Source organism: Nematocida ausubeli (genome assembly GCF_000738915.1).
Source record: "Nematocida ausubeli strain ERTm6 chromosome Unknown supercont2.2, whole genome shotgun sequence".
Taxonomy (NCBI): Eukaryota; Fungi; Microsporidia; genus Nematocida; species Nematocida ausubeli.
The window spans coordinates 123,235-147,209 of record NW_026515635.1 but is presented as its reverse complement, the minus strand read 5'-3'; the positions used below and the strand labels follow the sequence as shown (position 1 = coordinate 147,209).

The window sequence follows — 23,975 nt, the reverse complement described above, 5'->3', positions numbered from 1 at the left end:
TAATTATTTCTGAAGGGTTTTAAATTTAAAATTATTCTTGGAGTAGAACTATTACACTTCTAAGTGATTTATAGTTGCAGAGAATGCAATTATATATTGGTTATGTGACTTAAATGGGATTTTTGTGAGAGTATAAGATATTAGTCTAAATAGATTGAATCTCACTTATTAACAGCTAAATCACTTGTTATATCTCAAGTAGATCTTCTTGTGTGAAATATTACCATCATGTGTTGATTTTCTGGCTCACACAAGGGTCCACAAATTCAAGTAAAAATCACATAAAAAGAAGGTTCTTTCTTATCTCATGAACCATGCGTATGTTAAAGGAATCTATTTCTCATGCGATTTTCAGAACTTTTTGTAAGAATATTCTTTCACCATCCATGCACTCGCTTAGCAAGAAGCTTCAAAGAAAATTTGCACAAAATTCCAAAGAAAAAGAGAGCACATGAAGTAGTCTTAAATAGATATAATAGTGTGATATATTACACAATATATCATATAAAGAAGGCCACTTAATACTTTACTTTTTTATGTCAAATATATTTCTTTTTACAAATTAGTTTTATTCACACTATAGAAGAACTAGTGCTTAAAATTATAAATATTCAAGAAAAGTAAAGATTATTGACTATACATAGATTAGCCTTTCTTTACTTTTATCGCATCTTTTGTTTGATACACTGCCATATTTTGGCCTATAGCCAGAATTTCTGGCTTATTTGTACTTCTATTGTAACATTCTGTTTTAAATACTTTTGCACTTGAAATAAAGTTCCTGGTAGATCTAGGTGGGTCTCTCAGAGAGACAGTCAAACTATAAAGAGCCCCTTAAGAGAGAGTAATATATCTCGTGCTATATATTTTCCTGCAAACTATTTAGCAATGAATTGTTTTTTTGAAATGTCCTAGTAGTGCATACATTTTAGTCTGAAGACACTAGCATAAAAGAGAGTACATGCAGACTAAGACACTCTTTTCACTTATATCACTCTTCTCCCATATACTAGCCATGTCTTTTTTCATATTTTCGGATACTACACGCACCACATGAAAAATAAAATTAATCCTGCAGTAAAACTACCACTAAGGATTCCCCTTCAATACAGAAGGCCTTCATCACTGCAAGATCTACTCCAAAAGTGTAAAGAAATACACAATTCCTTAAGAGACTTAGACCAAGAAAGCTTGTCAAAAATATTTCATTCCCACAGTAAAAGCTCTTCAAGCAAAAAGATATTATTTCCATTGGAATTTTAACACAGCACACTCCAGCCTTTATCCCACTACAAATACACATCACACAGTAACCAAAAAACATCTTCATTTCATTAAGCTTCATGCCCCTACAAGATAAGAGATAAGAATATTTCCAGTAATTTTTATCTATTTATACTTTCTAATTTTTATTATTTATGAAAGTTACGATGCAAAAGATAAGATTAGATGGTCTTAATATTATGCTCCTTCTACTAACCCTAGTGCATGCAAGCCAAATAGAACAACAAACACAAGAAACCAGACATATATATAATCCCAGCCAAAGTGCCATAGATTATATTGAGATGCATAATTTCCATAGAAATTCAATGAACTACGGGAATAATCCAGAAGAATCCCCATGGAAAAATCCTGGGACACTCACACCCCCAAATCCATCCAAAACAATAACAACGTACGATCCATCCAGCAACCCCATTTCAATAGAATATGAGTCCCCAGAAGACCCAAGCGTAGTTCATACAATTTGGATATTTTTTTCAGATGAAAGCATACTAGACTCCATGACAATTAATTCCAGCAGAAAGACACCTGATTTAGTTGAACATATTAATATTAAAACACGTGATAATTTCCTTAATATGAATATCAATGGAAACCAGGCGGCTACAAGGATTTATCTTCCAAAATATTCTTATATGAAGTCTCATAAAGAATCCTCTAAGCCCACATACACATGGGAACGGAATGAAAATAATTCAATGCACACTAGTATTACAAATAATTCGGAAAAGACAGTCCCTGAGAATAGTTCAAATAAAAATGCACAGGATAGAAATGATTCCGGAATACACGACTGGAATACTCTGAAAAAGTACGAATTATCTTGTGATAGTGAAAGTCCCAGGGAACCACCTGAGAATGATTATATACCAGGGACATCGTGGTATGGCCACCCTAACCCACCTACAAATTTTTATTGCAGTGATCCATATTGCTACTACTTAAAGGAAAATATGTCTAGGTCTTCACCAGATAAAAATTTACCTGAAAATAACGAGAGTTTAGCTCACGGGTGTGCGCCATCAAATAATTCAGATTCCAGTAATGCGCAATGCATGAAATCGTATATGCGCAATAATCCACCCCCTGGTCTTGCAGGTTCTCCTGTTATCCGAAACCAAGCGTACAACCCTTCTACGCCTCCCTTGCAAAATTCACAGAAACAAACGCGAGCATCTTCTATGCCACCATTGCCTTCATCGCAAAACCAAGCAAGTGGTCCACCTATGCCACCATTGCCTTCTACACAAAACCAAGCAAGTGTTTTTTCTATTTCTCATACGCAAAAACAACCAAGTGGCCCTCCTATGCCGCCATTGCCGTCATCACAAAGACAGACGCATGATCCAAATTGGTCTTTTGTGCCTTCTGCTAAAAAACAAACAAATAACTATTCTAATCCTTCCGTTATAACTGCGCAAAATCAAGCGTACTACTCAAATTGGTCTTTTCCTCAAACACCTTCCAATCAGATGTATGGTCCGCCTGTCTTTATATTTCCAGGTTTTACAGCTGCCCCGTATGCTTTAAATGCCCCGCACCCAGGAATGCGTTATTATAGGCCATTTCCCCCTAGGAGAAATATTCCAGAACAGAAGAAAAAGGTCTCACCTTTAAGAGCAGACGCAGAACCCTTCCAGGCTTCAGCCATAAACACAAGAGTCTCCAAAAGTGAAGATAATAATATAGATCCTATTAGGGTATCTTTGTACTCAGGTGAGCCTAAACCAAGAAAATAATCTAACAATAATTAACAGGGTATAATTAATAGATAAGCAATAAGATTAGTTATAAATTTAACAAGAATTCTGGTATCTCATCTTAAATAAGATATCATATAGATGAATCTATAATAAAAGTCACCCCTTAATATACTCTTATAATTTGCAAGGGATTTCTACCACACTACTATTTTATTCAACAGGCACAAAAATAAGTAATATTTCACTGAGAAGAATATTAGTCTATAACAAGATAGTTTATATTGGATAGTAGATAGTGTATATTGGATGGTTGTCAAGAGTGTTATTTTTATATTTTTGGAAGTGTCTTTTCGGGTTATATCTGTTAGTGAACACTTGCTGCCTTCTATTAATATTTTCATTTGGGTTATATCTAGTGCCCTTCTAGTGTATGAAGAATATCCTGAGAGTTAAATTATTTTCCATCTGGGATATGGACTCTTGCGGTCTCAGAATAATTATGTGAGATTTTACTACAAAAATACTTTTCACAGGAATGCAGACTAGAAGGAGTATTCCTTCCTTTATATTATTCTTATACTGCATTAATTCTACTTCTTTGTGACTGGGTTATTTTTTAGTCTATTCTTCTATGTTCTATTTTTCGTCTTCTTTTTTGTCTTCTACTAGCTCTCACCTTTTTCTATCTTTCAGTCTTTTCTTCGTATTTTCTTTCACTTTCTTCATGAATCTCTGCCTTTATTATGAAATTTCCTTCTGGAAATATTTCTGGTCTTCTTGTTTTTGTAATACTTTCCGGCTAGAATATTCTTATACGTTGATTATACGGGTTATAAGATAAATTTATTTTATCTTTAATTAATAATGAAAAGAATAAGCGCATATCTGTCTATTCTGCTAATAAGTATTATGACAGTTGCATCAACTGCAATTCCAGAATATCCTTATGTCCCTTATAACCCGAATATCTCACTGGATGAACAAAATAATCTTGAATTATTCAGTGTAAGACAGACTGCCACTAACTACATTATGAATCTAGTTAAAGTCCTGAATGTATCTGAGTGTAATGCATTATTAAGTCACGTATCAGCGTACGTTATAATAAGAAACCAATCTCTATTAGATTCCTGCATGCAGCAGCCAGATCCAAATGCAACTCTACAGAACATGTTTTACACACGGAATGCAGCTGAGTATAATCCACTGCATAATGGACAGGTAATTCCTGCAGTAGATTATAACCCGAATTCATTCGAGAAAGTGCCAGGTGTGCAGTACCAGCCGATGATTATACCAGGCCAAACAAGCGTACAATACACTCAGATTGCACCTGCTGAATCTGCAGTCATGCAGCCCCCTGTGGTGAACAGCTTAGACCCAAATCTTCTTCATTATTATGTCCAAGAAGTCAACTTGAATCGGCCTGCAAGAAATAATGGATTGCGCAATAAGAGTGTACAGAGTGGCTTAGTCCCTTCTAAGCAACAAATTCCAGAAAACATTCCGACAGAAAATCCCATTGTCATGTACGAGAAGAATATGATAATGGAGCACATGAAAATATGCAGTTTGCAGCAAAATATGCCATGTATGAATGGCGTACAGAATGGATACTACCCTAATTCTAGCACAAATCACTTGAATCCGCCTGATTTAAACCCGAATGTTTTCCAAAATAACCCGAATATTCATAAAACCCTTCTAAGAACCCCAGTTTCACCTGTCTTTTATACTAATATCTACCCAAATAGTCCAAGTCTATCTAATATTGCACCTGCAATAGTTTCGGAAAGAAATAGACTCAGTAACAACTTACAGGGTACGTACGTGACTAGAAAGAATTCCTACAGAACTAGAAGAGACCAACCAAATCCCATACAAATTAATACTTGTATTAAGGATACCGTACTAATACAGTACATTAACCAGAATAGACCCCGTCATATACAAATTATCACTTGCAAATTCAGTAATCCAAGTGACATGATCTACATGATACTGCAATTCTACAACAAACAAGAATACACTGTCATATCATGGACACTAGTCACATCAGATTCAGCTAGTAGATTTAATTTAACTGATACATGCACTAGCTGCATCGATTCTTTAGTCAAGGAATTTAAAAAGTGTTCAGTTTTTATGTTTCCCCTAAGCCTATTAACAAGCCCAGAGAGCATATTTGGGGCATTTATAATTTCAAGTAAAACAAAAAACCCAAAGGTACCTGAATATACACTGCCAGATACACATGAGTGCACAAATAAAGATGCAGCAGAGTATAATGATAGTGACGTAAATGATTCAGATTGTCATACCAATAATCCAGAAGAAATTAATAAAACGCCTATTTCAGCAGGCAAGAATACTGCAAATAAAGCAGAAAATAAGCAAGAATCAATAAGCCATGATAATAAGCCTAGCAGTAGTAGCAAGACAAGTGATATATGCAGGAATAGTAGAACCCTAGAAAATATTCCAAATTGCACTTCCAGAAGTACTATATATGAAAATAATCGTAATAGTAGTAATATGACCAATATTAGTAGTAATATGAGTAATAATAGTACAAATTCTTCTGAAAATAGTTCTATAACAGATCCTCTTCTGCCTTATATTATATAAGCAATAAATATTTTATATTTTCATGAAGAAATTAAATATGAAAAACCCTTCTATTAGGACATAATTATATTAGGGCATAATTATATTAGAGTGATTTATTATACTAGTGATCCAATTGTGTGCACTTATTAATGTGTTGTGTTTTTATGTGATACAGAATATTTCATATGAAAATATTCGGGTTTTATTAGGTTATATTGTCTCTTATTAAATATACTGTATCCATGAGTAATTCCCTCTTATTTATTCTTCTCACAGTAGTTGGTATATATTATTCTGTGGATATCCATTTCTCTCGAATTTAAAGGATAAATCTTCTATTTTTTTATTTATTATGAGTATTGAAACACGCACAGCTGAAGCACTCATCTGCAGCCTGCAATGCAACGATAAAGGAAGCGTAGTATGCGCAGGCACAGAAAATGGAAATATCACAGTATATAAAATAGAAGAAGATGGGGTTCTGCCAATTCAGAACCTGGCACACGGTTCTTCTCCTATATTCTCCACTCTTTTCATGGACGACAGAATAGTGGCAGGCACGCACGATGGCCACCTGCTGGTTTGGAGACTAAATCAGACAGAATACGTTTTTGAGTCTGCCATAACTGTCTTCCAAGGATGCATAAATACAATTTATGAGTGCAAAGGATCTGTTGTGTGCGGATGCTCAGATGGAAGAATCCGAAAGGTCTCTTTGTCTGGCGAGGTAGCAGCAGAATGGTTTGCGCATAAGCACGGTGTCACTGGAATATCCGTCTATAAGAACTACATAGTCAGTGCAGGCATGGACTCAGTCATAAAAATCTGGAAGGAAGAAGATCAATCCCTGGTTGCAGAGCTAAAAGAACACTCCAAGGCAATTCGTGACTGCCGGATATGCGAGAATCCCTTTGACGTCTTTGTAATTGCAAGTTGCTCAGATGACGGGACCCTTTGCCTATTCACTGAAGAGAAAGTTGGCTCTTTGGAGTTTACAGTTGATAAGCACGTTATAGGCACGCCCTGCAGGAAGATTGCCTGGAGCAGACTGGACCACTCTGTTGCTGTAGGATACGGCCAAGGAGAAGTGAAAGTATTTTCCCCAGACTCCATATGCAAGTGGAAGGAGTCTTCTTCTGTGCTTCCATAATAAAAATTGTTGTAACGTATTCATCTTGTATTTTTATTCCTGAGAATATTCTATTGCAGTCGCACTAGCAGACAAATTATATTTAGAGAAGGGAAATTATTCATAGAAGGAAATTATATTCAGCGAAGGAAATTAGTCATAGAACCCACATAAAGGCATGCACTAGTACACAAGTTATTTAGAGAAGGAAATTATATTCAGAGAAGGAAATTAGTCATAGAGGACACAAACTAGTCACAAAGCACAAATTAGCCACAGTAGACAAACTATATTCACATATTTAGGAATATATATCTTGATATATCAGGGCCTTTTCCTTTCTGTATAAATTTATGACTAAATTATGCTGTAATAACCATAATTAAGACAGAAATAACCACAATTAACCACAATTAACCAGAAATAGATAAAGATAGGCACAATTACGGGTACACATCCTGTATGGTCTGAATAACCGATGGATTGGTCTGATTGATCTGTGTGAAACATTGTTTTATTTTTAGTCTCTCAGACCCCCCCGCGGACCAAACACTTTCCCTAAGACCAAACACAAGGGAATATTTCTGGATCCTTGGCAGACTGCAAAACACTTTCTCAGACATGTTTTACATGTAAGGTTTTATAGGAAAAGCACTTACCTTTGCATGATTAAAGCAAAGAGAAAAGGAATACTAGCAATATTTGCACTTTACTCAGGCGCAGTCCACGCAGAACACATGAATCCTGCAGTTTCTGGTGGGCTACAAGACAGTAGTTTAATCCAATACGAAGATGGTCCTGGCAGCACATCCCCATATGACCCTGCTAGCACACTCTCACAATACGACGCACACGACAAGGAAGTCATTCCTGCATGGGCCACTTCAGTTGAAGAAATACAAGACTCTGAGCACAAAATGTGTTTTAACGGCGTATGCTCATCAGCTAATGATGCTTCACCAGAATCAGCTCACCCTCCAATTCTCAGAGATGACGAAGACTCCGCCCAACCTTCTGGCCCACCGCATGGGGCACCTGCTCCTTTCGATCCTGAAAGACCCAGTGAAGGTTCTATTCCTGTCGGCCAAAATCCACTCCTTCCACCACGCCTTGGGAAAATGCCTGTATCAAAAGATGCTGCATCCTTAATGGGAGTTTTCAATGGCCCTGCCACAGGATACGGAAATGGCCCTACAAAGGACGAGGCCCTTGGTGTTTTGTTCTCAATTGGAGATGATGATTCATATCTTCTTCTGTCATTCCTTTCAATCGACTTGCCCCTAAAGAATCTTGTCTCAAATGTCACTGTCACTTCATCAGAAGTATACGCACAGGACAGAAAGGACTACCTTATGAGTACATTAGAAGGAAAGGGAAGTGTATACGGATTGGATAATGGTCTAAATATTCTTTACACTGTAAACATGTTCTTCTACATCCCAAAGACAGCCATTGCCCTGAGCATAAGCATAGGAAAGATTATTTACTCTGAAGAGTACGTTCTCTTCTTGAAGAAGCTTAAGCTAAATACATCTGTGTTCACTAAGTTGCGCGACAGAGACAACAAAACAGTCTACTACATTCCATTCTATGGAGGTATAGTTGCACTGCCTAATCCATCCATTCCTATTGTCAGTCAGATACTAGTGACATCTGAAGGGTTCGGAGTGTCTTTGCACTCTGCAAAGAGAATTGACATGGAAAAGGCAATTCTTATCTTGAGTACATCCGCATACAGTGAAGCAGACAGTGCTGAAGTTGCAAATACAGTGCAGAAGTTTACAACTGGTGAGATCGCAAACCCATTCACACACACCTTCAATAAGTACGGTTTTGAAGAAGAATCTCAAGACAGTGAAGAGAGTGAAGAACTTGCATCTTTCAGCAGTGACTCAGACTCAGACAGCAATGAGCCCGAATCTTCAGACAGCAGCTCCTCCAGACCAAGCAGTTCTTCCAGCAGAGAGCGTGGCCACGAGGACGGAGACTCTTCCAGTGACTCCCCCAGCAAGCACTCTACTAGCAAACCAAAGAAGGCTAGACAAACAATAGCCAGTCTCTTTAAAAATGCGCGTAGACTCAGAGAAAAAGCAGCTTTAGCAGGCATAACACACCCGCATGAGAGGAAAAAGTACATGAAACGAGCAGAAAAGGTTGAAAAGAAGGCAAGAGCACTCCAAGAGGATGAATACAACAAGAATCTAATTCAGGAGCACAGTGGAAGGTCTGCAAGTGGTGAAGCATCTGTAGAGTTTAAGGCTGCTGCAAAGGGCTCAAAGAGTGGCGTGCTAATCGAAGGAAGTATCTCTGAATCTTCTGGTTCCGCATGGTACTCTGACTCAATGAAGAAGAATGTGGCAATTGAAGCAATTATTACAAGTAAGAGCGAATCTTCTTCTGCCTCTGCTTCTGCTTCTGTATCGGTCTTTGAACAAAGCTCTCGCAAGGCTGCCTCAGAGTCTTTCACGCAAAATGGAGCTGCTGCTATCATATCTGCCCACCAAAGCAACGAGTCTCACTACAAGGGCGTGTCTTCTTCGGAATATGCAACCCGTGAGATAAAGCACTCTTTGATGGGAATGACCATGCAGCATGCCTTATTCAGTACGCACGGAAGAATGTACCAGAGTCAGAAGTATTCCGCATACGGTGTAAAGTCGTCAAGGTCATCTACCAAATGGTTGAGCAGAAGGATATCAAAGATCATTCGCACCAGGCGGATAGAAAGAAGAGCATCCAGGAAATTCATGAAGAACGGGGCAACCTCACAGGGAGTGGCAACAGCCGCAGCCAGAGAGCAAGCAGCCAGAAGCGCAGCAATCAAGTCCAGCCAGAAGGCCGCAAAGGCAGCACAGGCAGCATCAACCTACGCTGCTATGGCAAAGAGGGCAAGTGCTCAGAACAACAAGAAGATGGCGCAATCCTACAAGAAATCTGCCTCCAGGAGCAAGAAAACCTTCAGCAAGCACTCAGCCCGCGCACAGAAATTCGCAAAGGCTGTTGGACAATTTAAAGCAGCAAAACTGGCAGCATGCGCTCAGCAGTCTGCAATATTTGCTATGCAAATTGCCAATCCACAGCAGGCAATTACTCCGCAGGAAACCATCAACTTAAACAAAGCAGTTGCCCAGATCCTGACTAGTTCGCAGATCCAAGTTCTCTCCAAGGCACTTTCTGCTACTCAGATAAGAGTCCTGACTAGCCTACTGTCTCCACAGCAGGTGCAGCAGACTCTTGTCCACATGGGTGCTATGTCTCCAGAGTCTATGCAAGGTCTTCTTATACGTCTGCAGATTAAAGGTGCAGAGCTGCAAAGAGTCCCAAACATGCCAGGTCTCTCTGGTATGCCCAATATGGGAATGGGTTCTATGTTCCCTCTGGGATCTCCTGCAGTCAACTCCATTATGTCTCGTGTCCAAGGAAATCTGCCTACTACAATGAATGTGACCGATATTATCAGATATTTGACACAAGGACAGTCAATGTTCCAAAGTCAGGAGAGTCTTGTGAGCAACGAGCAGATGGAAGCACTTCGCATGGAAGCTGTCCAGCAGACTGAAATGATAAAGAGGCTGACAATGCAAATTGAAGCAAGCAAGAGTGAAATTGAAGCACGTGTCAGGGACAGAATGTTTGGTGACAGAATGAAGTCAAGTATTAGTGTGTGCAACCCTATGCTAGGCCTTCAGACAGGAATGTCAACTGGTGCCTTCGATGGAATCTCATCTTCACAAGGTCTGCAGCTGGCTGGAAACATTTCACTTGGAAACAGTTCGTTCAATGCTATAAAGCAGCTGCTTGTCTCTCCTAGTGTCTCTTCGTACATTGGAATTGACCCAAACGCACTTTCACAGATGCTTTACCAGAAGACCCAGAATAATGATCTAATGTGTTTACTCTCTAAATCAGCCATCTCAGCACCTCTTTACAGTCAAATGCCAAATGATGAACAAGCTCTGATTAATGCTAGATTTGGAAATACGCAAAACAAGCTCTACGGGATATATGGGGATTCCCTTGGTCGGCTTGAGCAAGCATTGGCATCTGCATTTAATCTTATCAGGAACTCTACTGTAAGGTGTAAGCGCAACGTTCAGCCAAGTGTTCCTGCATGCAGTATACAGCCGCAACTTTCTGCTTGATTTTAGTAATAAACTTATCTAAATAATCTTTATATATTGATTTTCTTCTTCTTCTACAACCTTACTTTCTGCTGGGTGCATGATCCGGGTGATTTATGCTTTTATCTTTCTGTTTCACCTCTGCTTATGTTTTTATACTAAAAGAAGCAGCATATAGTAACAGTAAGATGTATCCAACATGAATAAAAAGACAAAAGCTCATAGTAACCAAGGACATTGTAAAATATAAAAATAGAACACTCTTGACAACTACCCCTATCAGAGTTTAAAATACTATCTCTTGACTGGAATTTTGTTCTCTTCTGAGCATGTTATCTGCCTTTTATAAATAATTCATAAATGCCAATAATTCCATAAGACTAACCATCATATATAACCCGAGAGAATAAAATATAAAATGCAAAATACAGTAGAGAGCATAGGGATTGTAAAAGAAATTTACTATGGGAAGCAAAAAACGTATATATTAATATGTTCTATGCTTATTTTAGCAACTGCGATTCTTATACTATTCATAATAGCCTTCTTATACTATCAAAGACGCAGAGATGAAGGTCTTTTAGAAAGAGCGCCTGAGTATTATTTAATTGTAAATCCAGCCATTGCATACTATCACCTTGATTAAGTCTACAAACCCACAAGACACTGCAATACATGCCTATTAATCTCTTTGGTATAACTATATGCGCAGTGATATGGGTGTACTTTAACAGTAAAAAGAGACAGAAACTGCTTAAATTTTATTCTTCCCAAGACTGTAGTCTTATGGAGACTGCTTTTATGTTTAAAGTCTTTAAATATTTGTAGTATGACAAGAATAGAAAGAATTTTTGATGTATTGGAATCTACTGCATAAGTTCCAGAATAAAATAATTGTTGTCAGTGTCTCTTAGTAGTAATTTTAAATAATTTTGTTGTCGACTAGAAAACTAAAGACAACAAAATTAGTAAAGAAGTCTTCTTACTTCAAGATGACTTTCTAAAATAAAGCGAGATTTTATTCTGTAAGAGATAAAATTGAAATAGACTTACTGCAGCTGCAAAAGCAAAAGATATTTCTACTAAAATAACAAAAGCACTTTTCTGAATATTTTGGGTATATTTAGCTGCCACTTTTACCGTATGGTACTTTCACTTTTATGGCACAAAAATAATATAGTTTTAATTATACAGTTAAATGCCCATGCAATCAAATTGTTAAATTCTGTATATATTCTTATTAAAAATTAAAAATTAAAAAAATGACGAAATATATCGCAATCTATACAGTTATTATAGTATTCTGCAGTATACTGTCTAGTATGTGCGCCATATACACTGAATGTAATAATTCTAATACTGCAAAGAATAATGAATTTATGGAAGTTGTGAATGGATCGGGCGATACTATGCTGCCTGTTGAGAATTACAGCAGTGACGACCCGATGATTAACCCATGTAGAATATCTTCCACAGAAGATTCGGATATTTCGGATGGCACTGAGCAATCTGGCAGTCCGTTTCTTTTGGAAGACATGGACCAATCAGACTACATAACTAATGTGCCGTACTATTCAGAGGATTTAGAAGTTTTAGTTAATGAAGTGCAAGCAGAGGATGTAATTTCTAAGTTCTATATAAATGAGCATAAAAAAACATTCTATGCAAATAGTCAAGGAGATAAAATATATATATACTTCACTGGTAGTGAGATTTGTATAAACAATACATTATATAATGTGTATAGTAATTATTATGGAAGTCTGGTATATATAGATAGTAAAATTGCTCCAATTTCATTTATTACTCAAGGTAAAAAGAACACGTCTACAGAAATTCTTAAAAAATGTGCATTCGAGAGAGCTGCAAGAAAGAACCAATTAAGATGCAAGAGAAGAGCGTGCTGTGCCCCGAGGACTTCTTGCAAATATCCAACTGCATCTAAGCATGCAAAGAATGCGAAAAAAATCAATAATAGCATCGCTCTAAGAACATACAATAGAAGTTCAAAGCATAAAGAGGCCTACAAGGGTCTTGAAACATACAAGGAGATAGCACAAAGTAAGTTAGAAAGAGATAAACCCCATTACTTTTCATATAGATTTACTAAGAGTGAGACAAATAGTGAAAATACGAAATGTGAGTGTACTATTCAGAAGAACTACAAAAGTGAACTGCAATTCTGGCACTTTTTAGCTACCTCCCGCCATAACTCCTTGGTAGAAAAGATAGAGTGCATCAAAAACTTAATGAATAAGATGAAAGTGAAAAGGAAAGAGAAAGAGAGAAACAAAAAGAAAGTCTTTTATTATCATTTCTTCTTAGAGGATTTGAACAAATATATAGAGACTCATATAGATATATCTCACATTAGTGCACCATATGACTACACAGACAGCTGTAAGAACAACATGTGCTCTATATATGAAACAAAGCCAGAGACACTCGGAGAAATATATGAGGAAACCCAAACAGATCTAAAATGGTGGGTCAATAGCATGTCTGTTATCACCGAAAAAACTGAGAAGATGAAGAAAGAATGCTCAATAGATGATGCAGCACTAAAAGAAAAGCTGCACTTTATTCTAAAGCTGCCAGAAATACTCAGAGACTTGATTTTGATAACTCCCGAGATACTATCAAAGACAAAGCAAGAAATGGAAAAGGCTTTTGATTCAGAGGCTAGAGAGGTTTTCTGCGCCATAGAGTACCTATACTACTTAGTGAATAATGATTCAGATAAAATGGATGCGGCATACAAAAAAGTCAAAGCACTATTTGTGAAAGCCAAGCCTATAGATGACTACACTACTATGGATGTGTACAGATGGACCTATTATATATTCTGCATATTCTACCAATGTGCACCATTTACCTGTGTGAATGATGCTACGGATATAACAAAATATATTGAAAACAAAGAAGCCCATATTAGAAGCATTTTTGAGTCTTACTGCCCATGCATACCAAAAAACGGTGTTTTCAGACTGCATGGGAAAAGAGCAATTACACAGCTAAAAATCAACGAATATGAGAAGCAGGCAAAGATATACAAACATATACCCAAACCCAGTAGAAGTAAGATAGATGCACAGCCTTCAAAGGTAATAAACACGAAAGAATCCATGGTAGAATATTTAAAAATAGGCCACAGCGACCATTACCACATACAGTTTGTTAATAACTCCTGCCATACAGTAAAGACCATCCCTATCCCGTGTTTTTATATTTCTGAAGATAGTACCGATGGTGAATCTTCTTACATACAAAAGAAAATTCATTCAATTGGGGATATAGTAGACTACCTAAAATCTATACTAAAATCCACTTATCCAGAAAGAAATTCAGACTTTAACGTCTATGCATTTTCTTATAGTAGAAGTTCCAGAGCATGGGCAATAATAAACCATCTTGCCGAAATCTCACATAAAATGAAACTAAAAATAGACTGCACTCTAGGCGAGATGAGTGCAGAGGATATTGATGTGCCATTCTACTACTTTGAAGAGAATATATACACAACTAGATTTGCAGCAGCAAATTTTATAAGCCAAAACACTCTAGGCACCAATGGCGCTATAAAGATCCCTATATTTCTTACAAACTTTATGGTGAAAAGTACTATAGTGGCACCGTATATGTGGGATAAGTCAACATATGTTTTTTCAACTAGAAAATGTTATTCTAGTGACTATCTTATTCGTTGCAATAATATCTTTCAAAACAACTTCAATAAAGATGCAGACAGTCTGAAGCCACAAAATGCACCAAGTGAAAATAAGTCCTTGTCAAAAGAAAACTATATTAGTTATTATTATAGCGATTTTTTTGTTAGAAATATATACAGCTTGGAATCCTGCACTGAAGAATGCTTTAATATGTGTGCTTCAAACAAATTATCTCAAAGTGGCTGCGTAAAATCTATAAGCTGGTTTGCGCAGATAAAGAGAAGCATACGCGAGTATACGAATTACTGTTTTAGTATTTTTGAAGGCCCACGTATCCAGAAAAAGTATGTAAACCAATGCGATAGAGAGACTGCATCAAAGTTCCTGAATATGTTGCAGCGTGATAGCTCATTGGGTGACAAAGTCACTTACGGTCTGTGCATATATCATAGATCTTTCGATGGCGTGGAAGTTGCAGTTCCAATTATGTGTGAGAAAATGCGAAGGCTTTTGAGTAAAAACATCAATGATAAGCTTAAGTCTATGTATGCAAATTGGGAAAATAATATTCTCCCTCCACGCATTGATATTAAAGATATAAAAAAGAATACTCCTGTCTTTATCACAGTAAAAACCTTTAACTACAAGCAGGAAAACCTTGGAATGCATTATGAAATTATGGCTGCTCTCTTCCATAACAATAATAATTCTATTTTAAAGTCAGAGACTAATCCTAGCACTTCTCTTTAGAACAGCTTCATGCTGTCAAGAATCCTGTCCTAGCTTTCTTAAGAAGGATCTTTAGAATAATAAAACATTATTTATAACCCACTCCTTTACATGGTATAAACCCCTTTTGGGCACGTCAGCCCGAATGCTTAGTTATTATGTCGTTTTACTCCTATATCCCACTGCCATTTATTTTTCTGTATTAAATTCACAGAAACACTGTGCTGTGTCTACATATGCTTTTTTTTATTTTTTTCTCCACCTATAGAATATGAAAACATAACCCATATGTAGATGCATCTTTTTTCTGAAAGGTTTGATTCTTCTAATTTTTATCAAAAGCACACGAAAATCAGAATTCATGCACTTTTAGAAGACCATGCAACGAGCAGATGCCACTGCAGACAAATTAACTAACATATAACTGTGGCTAAGAGAGCATCAATATGAACAGCATACACTGTAACACTAAATATTTAGAACACCCTGTGCAGAAATTCATCCATTGCATTTTAGAATTTACAGTAGAAACAGGCAAAACATACTATATGTTGTATATATTGGTGCAATATATTATATAGATGGAATATTTAATGTATAGTTTGTAGTATTTATACCCTTCGTCTTTATTTAATTTTACATTTGTTTAAATAGTTTTAATAGAAATATTTTCTGCTTCTTGAACTAGTCTAAACAAATCAGATTATGCATTCTCTAATTCGTAATGAAGGAAAATAGTCCAATCACTTGCATCTGTTTATGCGGGGTACAATGAAAACAATAATATGCAATGCATCAGATGATGGGCTGTGCATACAACACACAATATGAATGTTAGCTTGTCTCCAAAGGTATGCGTTCAGCTTCTTTGCGCTAAGAGAGCGAGATCTCTAATAGTCTAGCGTGTATATCTCCAGTAGTTTTGGTAGAAAGCATTGCATATTCATCTTTTCTACTCTTCCACTATTATAATACAGAAGGCAATCTAAGATTCTAAATATAAGAGCATGTGCATGCGTGCAGAATAAACACTCAAAGGTATATGGCAAATCCCACTAACTTAAAGAAGACTCTAATTTTCTAGCTTATTTTTCTGTAGTTATTTTTTTTGACTGAAAAATTAATATTTTCTAAGTGTTCTGTAAGTAAGCTATATATATGAAGAGTTTAATAAAATTGATCTTCCGATTATATATATATATAACCAAAAATTAATAAAATTTTAAATGCAAAGTAATTTAGTAAACGTAGCAGAAGACGGTTTTTCCTGCGTGAATGCAGCAGGAGTCAAAGGTAAATGCTGTTATAGTTGCATAGCGTACCTATCTATCATAATATTTGCAATTGCAGCATTAATTACATTCGTTTGTGTATATCCACCAGCGAAGGAAAATAAAAAAATCCGTAATGCGAATATATCTAAACTAGAAAATGTATCCGAAACCAACAAACAATCAATGGATGTAGCTGACACTATGAGGCGCAAAATGCTAGATAATCAAGAAGTTGACCTATATAATTGGGATGGACGAACTAGACCAGATTAATTTCAAAATTATGAGTGAGTTATGCTAAAATTGGGAAATAAGCAAACAGTGCTGCCAGAACCAAATTATATGGTATTTGATATGGCCTTCTTAAAGTATAAATGTATTTACATAAAATAAACCCATGTTAACAAAAATCTTTTTACAGTTGATAAAGTGTTAGTTTTTCTGGCCTCAAGAGAATGAAACCCGCTTCCTGGGTCAGCAACGTAGATTGGCATTGGGCATTGCTTTCCAGGATTTGGCTGTAGGCCAACATGCTACAAGCGGCTCTGCTTATTTATCCATAAAATTTATAGTGATGAGACTACTATATTTACATATTTGGATTAAGCAGTCAAAGATTGTGTGTTTGTGAGTAAAACACTGATTAGCAGCAGCCACTAGAAACTATATATAGAAAACGAGAAATAAATTATATTCCAGTTTAGCATGACTAAGTCTAATATTTCAAAGAGGAAAACTTATCTTAGAGAATTTCCTCTGCCAGAAACAGTTTTAATGTACCAGTTAGCTCACCCGGTTATGCAAGGCATCACTTGGTTTAGTCAGAAAAGAAGACATTATTAGTGATATTCTCCTTTTATATTTCTAAAAATTCCTCCTCCAACCAAGCATTTCAAATGAAATTTAAGCCCAAATTACTTCTCATATTTTGGATGTAGAATAATATACCTAAGGCCTTCTGCTTATCTACGCGCAAGTCATTTTAGATAATTTAGATTCTTGGCCTTTTATTCGTCCTTGAAGGAATGATTAATAATCCCCAGAGGAGAGCACAAAGAATTCTTCCAAATTAGACAAGAATTCAATCTAATCCCATATACATACATATTCTTTGCAAATACATTAATAAATAGAAGAAATGTCAATATACAATGAGAATATACATATCTAATAGAAACCCCATAAAGATAAATATTATGCAGTATTTAAAGCACTATGCATCGATTCAGAACTAGACTAAGTATTAAGTTATTTATAATGCATGTTCTGCACATAGAATGGCAAGCATATAATTCTCTACTTTTCACCAAAGATTCAGTCTATAGGAGAAAAAAGAAATATTCAGACACTTGCACGGAAAGTGCAGCTTGAAATTCTTTGAATATTTTTTAATAATGCTTACACTTCTGGGCTTAGGACTGGAGCCAACTGACATTTCCTTAAAGGGCCTGGCAATAGCAAAAAAGGCAGACTCTGTGTACCTAGAGAAATACACCAGCATAGTACTGGATGAAACAGAAATTGAAAGTATTCTGGGAAGAGAAATAAAGTATGCGTATAGAGAAGATATTGAAGGATCAGATGGAGGTGATCCTCTGATAATCACTGAAGCCATGGAGAAGGAAGTGGTTCTTTTGGTTGTTGGGACTCCTTTGTTTGCAACAACCCACACAGAGCTTCTGATTCGCGCGCAGGAGCTAAAGATAGGGATCCAGGTCCTGCATAATTCATCGATACAAAGCGCAATGGGCTGCTGCGGCTTTAATTCCTACGGATTTGGAAGGACAGTTTCGATTCCCTTTTTCATTGACAACTGGAGGCCGTACGACTTCTTAAAGAATATTATGGTGAATTTCGAAAATGGGCTGCACACGCTCTGTCTGCTGGACATAAAAATAAACGAGCCAACAATTGCCACTCTGCTAGGACAGGAGAATGTCAGGTACAACCGCTTTATGACAATCCCAGAGGCAATTGCACAGATAGAAGAGGCAGCCATGAAGAGCGGTGTGCCAGAAATAAATAGCATAAAAATAGTAGGAATAGAGAGACTTGGGCAAAGTACAGAAAGATTCACATACGGAACACTCAGCGAGCTAAAGGAAAAAGAGTTCGGATCGCCACTTCACTCAATAATTATTCCCTCTGTGCACGGAAATGCAATGGAAAGAGAGTGCGTAGAGAGGTTTTTTAAGAGCAAAGAATAAAGAAGCATTCACAGATGAATTTTCGTATATTTACTTCATGCAGTGAAAGTGTGCATATAAATAGCCCATTTAGTCTATAAGCCACAGTAGTATATGCATGCACGTGCATTTTCACTTTCCAGAAGACATTTTCCTGTAAGATGTTTCAGCCCCACAGAGAGTGAATTTTCCGTTGGAGTTTGCAAAAAAATAAAAAAGATGCTTTCACCAGGGCTCGAACCTGGGGCCTTCGGGTTATTAGTCCGATGCTCTAACCAACTGAGCTATGAAAGCACATTCTTTAGAAGAACAGCCAGACCAACTGGGTGCGCTGTAATAAACTATAAATCTAATAAGCATGAATTTAAATTTTTATTATGGCAGAGACCTCAGGGAAAAAACAAATAATAACTGCAGCACTCCCGTACGTGAATAATCTGCCCCATTTAGGAAATGTGGTGGGGGCCTTGCTAAGTGCAGATGTGTACAACAGATACTCGAAAATGCGAGGAAATGAGACCGTATATATCTGCGGGACAGATGAGTACGGCACAGCATCAGAAGTATCAGCAGATAAAGAAGGGAAGACGCCAGCAGAGCTCTGTGCAGATAACAGCAAAAAGCACAAAGAAGTATACGACTGGTTCCAGATAGAATGCGATGTCTTTGGAAGAACTTCCTGCGAGAGACACAAAGAAGTCACGCAGAAGCTCTTCACAGAGATGTGGAAGAATGATGGCTTCATTGAAAAGGAAGAACTAAGATTCTTCTGTGAGAAATGCAGCATGTTTCTGGCTGACAGGTACATAAATGGTGTCTGTGCATTATGCAAGTCACCGCACGCCAGAGGAGACCAGTGCGATGCATGCGGATGCGTCTTGGCAAATGACGAGATTCTGGAGCCTATCTGCTCAACCTGCAAAAGTACACCGGAAAAAAGAAACACAAAGCACCTGTTCTACTGCCTGGATAAAGTGCAGAGTGAAGTACACGAGCTAATTGACAGCCACGCACTAAGATGGTCACCTGCAGCAAAACAAATTGCATGCGAGTGGAAGGCAAAAGAGCTTATTCCCAGGTGCATAACCAGAGACCTAAAGCACAAGTGGGGTGTGCCTGTGCCGCTTGCAGAGTACGAAGGAAAAGTCCTTTACGTGTGGTTTGATGCGCCCATTGGGTATATTACATTCACAGATTTAATTGGGAAGATTTCTTGGTGGTCTGACCCGGAGGTAGAACTGTACCAGTTCATGGGAAAGGACAATGTCTTCTTCCATAGCGTATTCTTTCCTGCTATGCTCTTAAAGTGCGACTCTGTCAAGAAATATCCAAAGATGATTTCATCCACGCACTATCTGACATACGAAGGAGACAAGTTCAGCAAGTCCCACAACAGAGGAATATTTGGGCACAATTTACTGAATGATGCCATAGGGCCAGCTGGCATATGGAGATTCCACTTGATGCGGCGCAGACCAGAGACAGGCGACTCAGACTTTTCGTGGAGGGAGTTCCATGAGTCCTTGAATGCCGTGCTGATAAATACAATTGGAAACCTGTGCCACAGAATACTGTCGTTCATTAGTAAACGACTGAGTAAGCGGCTTAATTCCCCAAAACTACCTGATGCCGTGGTTGAGTCTCTGAATGACGCCTTGATCAAGTACATACACCACATGGAGGCAACTGAAATTAGGCAGTCAATTGAGTGCATTATTTCTGTCGCATCAATTGGGAATGCGTACATACAGAAGGCATTTGAGGAGAAGGTGGACAAAGATGAGCTTGGGGTCAGGATGTCATCTGCTGCGAATATTCTTCTTCTTATGGGAAGGATGATGCTTCCAGTGGTTCCTGCAGAGGCGCAGAAATTGATTGATATTTTACAGGTGCCTGGGAAACAGATGCTGCAAAGCACATTCACGGAGGAGCTACTGCACGACCACGAAATATCAGAGCCGTCACTTCTGTTCACTCCTCTGACAAATGAGCAGATCTCGCAGGTGGAGAAGTTTTGCCTGAGTGAGTGTCCGTTTGTCAAGAGAAAGGAGTAATTTTGGCTGATTTTATAAGAGGCACTTTGCGCTGTAGATTTGTAGGATATTCAGGCATACCTGGCGTATCTAGAATAATAGATGCATTCCTGTGAGATGTGCATATTTCTACAGTTTCACGATAAGAATTCACTTTATTCAAACTATCTTAGATAGAAACAGACAGAAATATGCTATAATTGTGTCTTCCATGCCAACTCATATCTACTCAGATAGAGTCACTACTAGATTTAATTGAGCTAATTAATAAACCCATCCGATTTAACTCGGATACTTCCATGCAGAAATGTTTTATTCTTTTTTTGCAAATATTAAACCCATATGCCCCTTAAAGTGAGATATATTTGCTCCTGTAGAGTTTATTTTTATAAATTTGAAGAGGTAAAATAGAAGAAGTTGCACATTTATAATGCACCCAGAACCCATCCACGAGATAACATTCTATCACCACACATATATTACATATACAATGCGCACAAGAATTAGATAAATTTCATTCAGTAAGAATACATATTTACCCACCTCGGGCTATAAAGGGTTATATCCCAATAGATAGTAAGTGAGCCAAAATACACCAAAGTACACCAAAATACAACGTAATATGGTTTATTTCACTAAATTTACTCGTAAATACTTCAATAATAACCTACAAATATATACAGAATAATACCTTTGTCACGAACTTAGTAACAAATAATAATCCACTATTATGCCATAAATATATCCCATAAAACTACTAAACCACCTGAATTTATTAATCTACACGCACTACGCCTGCATGACATGCGCCCAAAACTCCTTGATAATATTTATCTCATCCTGCGGCATATCCTGGCTATACAAATATTCCACATACCGTATGGGAACTGATAAATCAACCACCTTCCCACCCACCTCTACACTCACATCCAGGTACGTATGCTTGTCAGAATATTCCAATGAAATTTGTTCATTCAAATTATTCTTCACCCCTTGCTTATCCCCCCATGCACCTGCCCCGCCTAATAAGTCATCCCATGACTGATAATTATTCTCCGGCCAGTAATGCTCTGAGACAATAAAATTCTCAATCTGCACAGTTCCCCCTAGAAATACTTCTCTGGGAATGCATGTTCCCTTAAGGACATCTTCAAATACATCTGCCTCACTAACTTTAATTCCACAGAAATATTCAAAGTCTCTTTTTATGATTCCTATGCTGGATGCCCTGTAGAACCCTAATTTGCCTTCCAGTATGCGAATTAGTTCATTCCTGTCAGACCTGTATAAAATGCAGTCTCTAGATATACTTAGTGCTAGTGTGTGTATTACACTGTCGTATGGCAGCAGTGACAGCAAGAAATCCAGTACGTCTCCTTGTAATTGCACTTTACTCTTGCCCTTATCCCTTCCAATTTCCTGTACATTTTCAACTAGTTCCCTTCCTCTGCTGGAAATAATCCCAAACAGAACCTCTGCTGCCAAGTCACTCCCACAGGAATTTAGTCTCTCAGAGAGTCTTTCCTTAATGTGCTCCATGATGGGTGTTAGAAGGACTAATGTAAAATCGATTTTAGTCAGGCTTATATGCAGGGTTATCACCTTGTTAAGCATATCCTTAATTCCCTCCAAAGTATCAACGCCTTCCACTAGACTAATTAGAATATTCTCCTTAAGGTACCCCATTCCTTCAATATCCTTGATCAAGTACTTTAGTGTCTTAGAGTGCTCTCTTTTACTGATATATTCCAGGAGCATGTGCATATTACACTCTAGCATGGTCCTGGATATTACACAAACACTCTCTGAGAAATCTGTCCTTATAAGACGGCATATTTTCAACAGGAAACTATCTGGGTCTTCCAAGGCAGAGAACATCTCATTCGGGTGCACCTGCGAGAATTCCCTAAATATTTCAAGTATTTCTTGGTCTGTCACTAGGCTGGCACTGTATAACTCTTCATATATACTTATTTTATCACATGGTACAGAAGTATTTTTAAGTGTCTCCTGTATACTTGCCTTAATTGAAGCATAAACAATCCTTCTTCTCTTAAGAATTGCTCTGTAGTAATTTATGCTCCCTGAGAGACTGCCTTTCTTGTAGAGTTCAACTATTTCCGTGAGGGGCATAGGGTTCTTTGGGCTTAAGTGCACTAGCTTGCACAGTGTCGCAAAATACTCAGTTCTTTTCATGGGTTCTGCAGCTAGTTGGCACTTCATTCTTGTAAATTTTTTCTCTTAGTTATATTTTAACAGGAATTAGTGCCTCTTAAATTAAGCTGCATTTTAGCAAAACATTTTTAGATACGCATGAAAAATACCCAGCACGAGAGCAGATATAAAATTCAGAAGAAAATTGGGGAGGGTACTTTTGGGAAGGTTTATTCTGCTGTGGATTTAATTAAGAATAAAAGGGTGGCCATGAAGAAGATAAAATTGGAGAAGCAGCAGAATGGGGTACCTGTGGAATTAATCCGTGAGATATCCATATTAAAGGCACTTTCCCATAGGAATTTAATAAAGGTCTTGGATACCTTTGTGAAAGACCATGAAGAAGTCCATAATTTAAACAGGTCTTCATACAGTATATTCTTGGTCTTCCCGTATGCCAGGATGGATCTAGCAAAGGTCATGAAGGAAAAGACTCTCTCACAGGAGGAAATTCTTTCTTATGCGAAGCAGATTCTAAAAGGTCTTCAGTACATGCACAGCAGGCACGTAATTCACAGGGATATAAAACCCTCTAATATTCTGGTGCTAAGCAATAAGTGCGTGAAAATTGCTGACTTTGGTCTGTCCAGGACACTAAGCAAGATAAGTATGACGCAAGGCGTAGTGACCAGATGGTACAGACCACCAGAATTACTTATGTGCGCAACAAGATATGATGCATCTGTGGATATATGGGCACTTGGGTGCGTAATTGCAGAGATGCTTTGGAAGAGACCTTTATTCATGGAGGGCTCTGATGTAGACCAGATGAATGCCATAGGACTAGTGTGTGGTGAGATAGACACATCTATATTCTTAGACCATATTTCAGATTCTGGCTTAAATCCTGTTGTATTCCGGAAGGGTGAAGAGTCAAAAATACCGGAGATGTTCAAGGAATATAACCCTACACTATTCAAGTTAATCACAGGCATGATGAAAATTCACCCAAAAAGAAGACTAACAGCACAGGAATCATTAAAGATCATGAAAAAAGCAGGAGTGTAGGGTATATAGGTGG

The 23,975-nt window shown here is 37.5% G+C and overlaps 11 protein-coding genes and 1 non-coding gene across 12 annotated transcripts; 10 read left to right on the top strand and 2 right to left on the bottom strand.

Moving 5' to 3' along the window:
• Positions 1 to 1,418: 1,418 nt before the first annotated feature.
• NESG_00656 (uncharacterized protein) lies at positions 1,419 to 3,026 on the top strand (the record flags this gene model as incomplete). The annotated part of the gene is made up of 1 exon (XM_053048303.1): positions 1,419 to 3,026. The coding sequence occupies one exon, from the start codon at positions 1,419 to 1,421 to the stop codon at positions 3,024 to 3,026; it is 1,608 nt and encodes a 535-aa protein (XP_052905063.1).
• An 828-nt stretch (positions 3,027 to 3,854) lies between these two features.
• On the top strand, positions 3,855 to 5,618 carry NESG_00655 (uncharacterized protein; the record flags this gene model as incomplete). Its single annotated transcript, XM_053048302.1, has 1 exon — positions 3,855 to 5,618. The coding sequence occupies one exon, from the start codon at positions 3,855 to 3,857 to the stop codon at positions 5,616 to 5,618; it is 1,764 nt and encodes a 587-aa protein (XP_052905062.1).
• Positions 5,619 to 5,952: 334 nt separating this feature from the next.
• NESG_00654 (uncharacterized protein) lies at positions 5,953 to 6,750 on the top strand (the record flags this gene model as incomplete). Its single annotated transcript, XM_053048301.1, has 1 exon — positions 5,953 to 6,750. One exon carries the CDS (start codon positions 5,953 to 5,955, stop codon positions 6,748 to 6,750), a length of 798 nt encoding a protein of 265 aa, XP_052905061.1.
• Positions 6,751 to 7,394: 644 nt separating this feature from the next.
• Positions 7,395 to 10,871, top strand: NESG_00653 (uncharacterized protein; the record flags this gene model as incomplete). The annotated part of the gene is made up of 1 exon (XM_053048300.1): positions 7,395 to 10,871. The coding sequence occupies one exon, from the start codon at positions 7,395 to 7,397 to the stop codon at positions 10,869 to 10,871; it is 3,477 nt and encodes a 1,158-aa protein (XP_052905060.1).
• A 397-nt stretch (positions 10,872 to 11,268) lies between these two features.
• On the top strand, positions 11,269 to 11,496 carry NESG_00652 (uncharacterized protein; the record flags this gene model as incomplete). Its single annotated transcript, XM_053048299.1, has 1 exon — positions 11,269 to 11,496. One exon carries the CDS (start codon positions 11,269 to 11,271, stop codon positions 11,494 to 11,496), a length of 228 nt encoding a protein of 75 aa, XP_052905059.1.
• Positions 11,497 to 12,112: 616 nt separating this feature from the next.
• NESG_00651 (uncharacterized protein) lies at positions 12,113 to 15,268 on the top strand (the record flags this gene model as incomplete). The annotated part of the gene is made up of 1 exon (XM_053048298.1): positions 12,113 to 15,268. One exon carries the CDS (start codon positions 12,113 to 12,115, stop codon positions 15,266 to 15,268), a length of 3,156 nt encoding a protein of 1,051 aa, XP_052905058.1.
• A 1,205-nt stretch (positions 15,269 to 16,473) lies between these two features.
• On the top strand, positions 16,474 to 16,794 carry NESG_00650 (uncharacterized protein; the record flags this gene model as incomplete). The annotated part of the gene is made up of 1 exon (XM_053048297.1): positions 16,474 to 16,794. One exon carries the CDS (start codon positions 16,474 to 16,476, stop codon positions 16,792 to 16,794), a length of 321 nt encoding a protein of 106 aa, XP_052905057.1.
• Positions 16,795 to 17,915: 1,121 nt separating this feature from the next.
• Positions 17,916 to 18,728, top strand: NESG_00649 (diphthine synthase; the record flags this gene model as incomplete). The annotated part of the gene is made up of 1 exon (XM_053048296.1): positions 17,916 to 18,728. One exon carries the CDS (start codon positions 17,916 to 17,918, stop codon positions 18,726 to 18,728), a length of 813 nt encoding a protein of 270 aa, XP_052905056.1.
• A 199-nt stretch (positions 18,729 to 18,927) lies between these two features.
• NESG_00648 lies at positions 18,928 to 19,001 on the bottom strand. The gene has a single exon. It is a non-coding gene; the product is annotated as a tRNA-Ile (tRNA).
• Positions 19,002 to 19,084: 83 nt separating this feature from the next.
• NESG_00647 (methionyl-tRNA synthetase) lies at positions 19,085 to 20,761 on the top strand (the record flags this gene model as incomplete). Its single annotated transcript, XM_053048295.1, has 1 exon — positions 19,085 to 20,761. One exon carries the CDS (start codon positions 19,085 to 19,087, stop codon positions 20,759 to 20,761), a length of 1,677 nt encoding a protein of 558 aa, XP_052905055.1.
• A 768-nt stretch (positions 20,762 to 21,529) lies between these two features.
• Positions 21,530 to 22,963, bottom strand: NESG_00646 (uncharacterized protein; the record flags this gene model as incomplete). The annotated part of the gene is made up of 1 exon (XM_053048294.1): positions 21,530 to 22,963. One exon carries the CDS (start codon positions 22,961 to 22,963, stop codon positions 21,530 to 21,532), a length of 1,434 nt encoding a protein of 477 aa, XP_052905054.1.
• A 90-nt stretch (positions 22,964 to 23,053) lies between these two features.
• On the top strand, positions 23,054 to 23,962 carry NESG_00645 (uncharacterized protein; the record flags this gene model as incomplete). The annotated part of the gene is made up of 1 exon (XM_053048293.1): positions 23,054 to 23,962. One exon carries the CDS (start codon positions 23,054 to 23,056, stop codon positions 23,960 to 23,962), a length of 909 nt encoding a protein of 302 aa, XP_052905053.1.
• Between the last annotated feature and the right edge of the window lie 13 nt (positions 23,963 to 23,975).